This window comes from Ylistrum balloti, unplaced genomic scaffold (assembly GCF_031769215.1).
Source record: "Ylistrum balloti isolate Yb309-2 unplaced genomic scaffold, AGI_CSIRO_Ybal_v1 Utg370360, whole genome shotgun sequence".
In the NCBI taxonomy this organism is placed as follows: domain Eukaryota; kingdom Metazoa; phylum Mollusca; class Bivalvia; order Pectinida; family Pectinidae; genus Ylistrum; species Ylistrum balloti.
In genome coordinates, this window is record NW_026782255.1 from 545,770 (window position 1) to 552,393 (window position 6,624).

Sequence of the window (6,624 nt, forward strand, 5' to 3'; positions counted from 1 at the left end):
TGCAGAGGAATTTATCATCATATTTTTCCGTCAAAATGTAAATCACATTTGATTTCTTATCATTATATATTTACACTTCATTTATGGTGAAGTTTTTGATCAGCTAAATGAAATAATTGCCAATATTACCGTTTGGAAGTTCGGAAACGTTTGTCAGTCTCAAATAATTATCAATCAAATATCTCACAATTACTGATAGGTCCTGTATCATCGATATTACTTTGACGGGTGAGGAAAATGAAAAATGTTCACCTGAAACAGCTCGTTCTACGGACGATCCGTACGAAATTCCACTCTATGCAGCAATAAGTGTCGCTGCCTGTCTGTTGTTGGCACTCGTCTCTGGCTTCCTAATCATGTTCTCAAGGTAAGATATTGATCTTAACGATATGAAAAAAGATTTCCTATGGGCTTATTAAATTGAAATCAAGTGTTTGTATACTTAATACAATGTCTTCTTTGAAAACACCCAAGCCTCCATAGGATCTACGTTTTCTTTCATACCTTGCCTGATGACAATATTTTCATTTTACGTTTTTTCTATATTGTTCGTTCAAACATTGCCATATTTAATGCCTAGACCTTTTGAAAATGTTAACAAGCATATGATAGTAACATTGTAGAAAATGTTTTGGCTATAAAAATCTTAATTGTATATTCCATAGAAACAAGCAAGTTCTCAATAAATATGAAATGTCCCAAAAACGGTTGTCGTCGATGGATAAACATTATGACACGAGGACTGAACGTTATCAGCGGCTAAGCAAGAATGTAAGTATATCAAGATATGACAAATGTAATTTAACACACTTATTAGACTGTATTGTGAAACGAGACAATGACACGTTGATTATGTGTAAATCTTATCTTAATATTATGAATTTTGGAAAAATACTCATCTACTTATCCGAATCGAGATATGGAACTTATGAATGTGAAAATGGCAGTTGAGGAGGATGTCGGACGTGTCCAATCTTCCATATTTAAATCCTATTTTTCTTTCGTTTTCAGAGGTTTAACGGGGAGTACAACAGATCTTTTGACTTTGAATTGTAAGTGATATTTTGTGTTTACCCGACCATTTTCAGTGCTCTGTAACTACTTCAACATTAAAGTGATTTTGATCAAGCTTTCAACACCTATGAAGGGCCAGTATCTCGGACATATTTTTTGGTTTTAGAAAATCCTCGTCGAAGCTCTAACAGCATGCAATTCATGGAAGAATCTCAATCAATCTGGTGCTGCATGCACGGGTTGAAATTTCAGGATTTAAGGGTTAAGGTCATATCACCATGATCGTTTTAAGAAAACTGTTACGAACATCTAGTGGCTTCATTTGTTCATGAATTTTGATCAAACGTCACATTATTGGTTATTTTTTTATTGTGCATAAGTCAGGGCTGAACCGCAGCGAGATTTGTGTCGTCTGCGTCGCCTGGGTTACTGTTACACTGTACACTACATTACATATACATACACCTGTTCGTTGTCACTGATCAGGTTGTTACAATGTTCAGTCTCGTTAATTCGATTGTCCCGCTAAGTCACCACTGATCAGGTCGTCACACTGTTCAGTCTCGTTAATTCGATTGTCCCACTAAGTCACCACTGATCCGGTCGTCACACAGTTCATTCCAGTCTCCACTGACCAGGTTGTTACAATGTTCAGTCTCGTTAATTCGATTGTCCCGCTAAGTCACCACTGATGAGGTCGTGACACTGTTTAGTCTCTTTAATCCGATTGTCCCACTAAGTCACCACTGATCCGGTCGTCACACAGTTCATTCCAGTCTCCACTGATCAGGTTGTCACACTGTTCGGTCTCGGTAATTCAAATTTGCCCAGCTGTTCAGTCACCACTGATTCAGTCGTCACACTGTTCAGTCCAGTCTCCACTGATCAGGTTGTCACAATGTTCAGTCTCGGTAATTCAATTTTTCCCAGCTGTTCAGTCCAGTTGCTAAACTATCCAAGCACTATTACTTAGGTCGTCACATTATCGATTTCGTGTTTTGTGAAAAGTGATTGAAACAAAATGCACTAATCTATGATTTGGTTGAAGCAGACGAACGGTACTTTCGTTCGTGTAAAAGTGGTTTGGTTAGGATTATACTGCTTAATGTGTTCTCATTTAAGGACGGCTGACCGTTGTATGCGAGTGAGTGCATGTATTCTTAAAAGGTTGATGCATATATCCGTGTGAAGCCGATGGTATGGTGTTATCTGAGTTAAAAACACTGTCGACGGCTCTCAGCAGGACAACAAACCTGGTCACATTAAACTGACAATACCAATAGTGACACCAGGAAAGAATAAAGACCTTTTAAGAAAAGAGAAAATATCAAGAGACCAAGTGATGTCGTTTCCTACGATCATCCAATGAAAGTTTCTTTGCTTAACTCCAAAGCAGACATGCACCTGTGGTCTTGGGGACACGGATGTGCAAATTCTTATCACGTGATTTTCCTGCATGACTGCGATATCTTTCGACAAATATTTTATCACAAAGTGATTTAAGATTGATACAATATTGAATGTTCTCTGGATCCGTCAGAAAAAATCTAGAAAAAAAGCTAATGTCACCGTTCTAATGTCAATATATTAATGTGTTGTTGTTTTTTTGAAGGCGTCTTCTTGACAATTTGGTACCATTTTGTTTGTTCATGACTTCCTCTTGACAACTTTGTATCAGTTTGTTGATTTTCAATGGTGTCTTCTTGCTGATTTTGTACCTCTTTGTTGTTTTATGGCTTGTGACAACTTCGTGCAATTTATTGTTTTTTCAGTGATGACAATCCCATGTCTCCTAAGGAAGACTATGACCAGCTGGACGAGTACGACCGTGCAGTGGAACCAACCCCTGATTATGATGCGACAGCGTTTTAGAAAGATATTGATCGATTTTAATATGAGTCAATCAAAACAACAGAATTGATATTTGATCATTTCTATAATGCATGTGAATCCCAAAACTGTTTAGATGTAACATTCGTTATTACAGAAACATATTTAACTATGTCTTAAGATATGACACTCGTTACTACGGAAACTTATTTAACTATTTAAGATATGACACTCGTTAGTACGGAAACCTATTTAACTGTTTAAGATATGACACACGTTATTACGGAAACCTTAGTATCATCAGCGAATCTGTCGTGATGTATTTATACTCTACTTGGTTTCGAAAATTGTACATTTTATATAAATATTTCATAGATTCTTGCACATTGTATATATCATCTATTCAATTTATTAGTTTTCCTTCACGTATATCAAACTATGAACGCGTTTGTTATGACAATGAAAACTAACGTTACAAAGCATATTATTTAAATTTAACAATGAACCTAAAACTCTTGCAGCAGCTCAATTTTACACAAGATTCAATAACAATGTGTTGTTTGTGTGTTGATGTTTTGCAGTTCTATACATGTACTTTATGCAGACTTAATGTAAAGAAAAAAGTAAACAATATATCTTTATCTTTGTAGAACTAGGTTGTGTTTATTTTATTGTTTATTTAACATGTCAAGCGTGTAGGTATGAGCAATTTTGTTTTAACTGGTTGGAAATGGCTTGGCGTAATCTGCAAATTGTTATTGTATTTCATATTAGTTTTACGTATGACACTCCAATAAAATTGTATTGTATTCTGTTGTACTGACAGATACGAAAGGAACATTATCTGTTTTAATTTTTTAATTTCTTTTTTAAAAATCTGCTTTTGAGATTTTCGTTTCCTGCTTCAGATACTTGTGAAACAGCTTGTATACAATGAGTTTATGAATGTGTGGTATAGCATTACAGTAGCCAAACAGCTGTAGAGAAAGAGAGTCATCAATTTAATTTGGCTTCTGAATGCGTGTTAGGAAACGTACTATGATGAGATTCCCGTGCAGATTAATAGGAATTAATGTATAGATAAGTCAGTCGAAGAGTTGTCTGACCTTTTGGGGAAAAGATCTGTCGTGTATATAACAAGAGGCCCAAGGGGCCTTAACGATCACCTGAGGAATATATGTCAATAATCTGGGGGTTTTAAAATATTGTGAAGGACCGTGTGTAAAACATCTGTACCAAGTCTGAACATGATCCACCCAGTGGTTCTTGAGAGGAAGTCCAAAATCTCTTAGCCAAAAAGAGGCCAGGGTGGCGATCTTGGATTTTGAATCGCCCAAAAAAAGTTAAAACACTTGCCAGGACCTTGTGTAGAACATTCGTATCAAATTTCCCCTTTTTCCCCCTCCTGGGGCCCCTATTGGGGCCACGCCCTTTTTCTTCGCAAGTTTGAAGCGGCTTCCAATGGGGATGCTTTGTGTTAAGTTTGGTCAAAATCCATTCAATGGTTCTTAAGAAGTAGTCATTTAATGAAGGTTTTTACATATGGCCCCTTTTACACCCCTTATGGGCCCCAAAGGGGATATAATCACTTTTTGAAACATAATTTCATATGTCCTTCACTAAGGGATGCTGTCTACCAAATTTGGTTGAAATCGGTCAAAGTTGAATTTTCGACCATTTTGAACGCCCCCTAGTGGGGCCGTTTTTGACCCGATTTTTTTTTTCATTTGCAAACTTTGTAGACCTTGCCAAATGGACCATAAATATCAAATATGAATTTAATCTGACTGTTGGTTCATGAGAAGATTTTCAAAGATTTACCTAATTTTACCCCCTTTTTCCCCCTCCTGAGGCCCCTAATGGGGCCACGTCCTTTTTCTTCGCAAACTTGAAGAGGCTTCCCATGGGGATGCTTTGTGCCAAGTTTGGTCAAAATCCATTCAGTGGTTCTTGAGAAGAAGTCGAATATGTGAAAAGTTAACGACGCACGACGACAGACAAATCATGACGGCTCTGGCGACCTAAAAACGGCTTTGGTCATATTCTCTACATATCTCCACATAAGTAAACATTGATTTTCGAGGGGATTTATTTTAACTTAATTCTTAATTTGCATTCTAGGATTTTTCTGTGTAGGAAACGAGATAAAAGTTGACATGGTTGATGATACTAGAAAATTTCGTGGGCAAGATCTACCCATGAAATCAAGACCCAACGGAAATGTACATTTTTGAAAAACCACGAAATATGATCCCCGCGAAAATATACGATTATACAGCAAGTCATCTCCTGCTAATAAGCTTGTATGGTGACAAATGCTTACTCTGAACGGTGGACTATATGATATTCATAGAAATTTTGTTTATACTGATGTTCATTACTTAATTCAAATGCATAAACGATTGTAGTTACACATACCACTTAACATGATGCTTTAGTTACTTGCGTCACTTAATACGTCATAGGTAGTACACGTTAAAGGTTTTACAACAAAAATAATATATTTAATTGTTTGAAAATAATGTATGTTATTGTTTTGGTGTACTCTGAAATCATTCATTGTTAAATGCGATTTCTTGCAAAATACTGAATTGATAACTGTAAACGTGCTTTAAACGGTATCATCAAATTTCAGCGCAGACTCTTGGACAAACGGAATAACTTACTTAGTATATATGTTATATCCACAAAAACCAGTAATCATAGTTTAGCGTTGTATCTTTAGCACGAAAAGCGATAAAATAAAATTAATCAGAAAAAAACCCACAAAAACAAACAACAAAACAAAAAGGCAGACAGGTGACCATCTTGGAATTGACAATTATTTCTGTTTTCAATTTTCCTATAACCAAGAACAAAATTAGAGGGAAGAAGAGAGCAGAAATGAAAAGATATAGCTTACAAAGAACAAATAAAGATTAAACAATGGTGGGCGCCAAAATCTGCCTTGGGCCTCTGATTGTTGACATGTCAACAAGTGTCCGTAACATCTACTAGTGTTGTGAATAGATAACAAGAGCCACGTGAAATAATTGTGTCAGATTTAATATCTAATATTCATATTAGGAAGATATATTAAAACCTATAAATTATGCTTATCATTATAATCAATCATATAAAAATATAAAAAAAAAAAACAGGCAGAGACGTGATATATACGTCTCTGGTACAGGATAGATAATATTACATTCAATCAGTGTTGTGTCATACACTACATATTCCAATTATAAATATCAAATCTCGTCAGCTACGTTTGATAATTTCATAGATAAAGGATATATCTGGTATTGAATAAAAATGAATAATGTATAAAAAACAAAGACAAAACTGACAGATATTACAACAATCACGGAAGTGACGTAATGGAATGCTATACTTCCGGTATAAATGATACGAAAAACAAAAATTATGCCCACGGATGATTTTACTGAAAATCAAAAGAAATGAATTTCCCGTATGGCCTGGAATTTTTTTTGTGTTAAACAAGGATCTGCTAAAAAACATTATGTACTATTTATAAAGATGTCAAACACTTTGACGTACTAAACCTAAAATTAACACAAAAATTCTTTTAAAAAAAAAATTTCCTTGTTTGCCTTTTGATATCATTCGCCTGGAATGCAAGTGTTCTGAACTTATATATTCAACCAGAGTTTACTTTAGGTATAAACATGCAAGATACAAAAAGGTCTATCGATTCCATCGTCACAGAGAACCATGGTATATATGATCACTGTTTTAATAAACAAATGCCCAGCTATTTGTTGGCATAGGCAGATT

General features: G+C 35.4%; 1 protein-coding gene across 1 annotated transcript in view; it reads left to right on the top strand.

Annotated features, from left to right (window-relative positions):
- Positions 1-2,886, top strand: part of LOC132553846 (protocadherin Fat 4-like) — a 35,546-nt gene extending 32,660 nt beyond the window's left edge. Inside the window, exons 22-25 of the mRNA XM_060218129.1 lie at positions 200-367; positions 666-771; positions 1,012-1,052; positions 2,787-2,886. Coding sequence (XP_060074112.1) covers positions 200-367; positions 666-771; positions 1,012-1,052; positions 2,787-2,886 — 415 coding nt within the window. The remainder of the gene's footprint in view (positions 1-199; positions 368-665; positions 772-1,011; positions 1,053-2,786) is intronic.
- Positions 2,887-6,624: the final 3,738 nt, after the last annotated feature.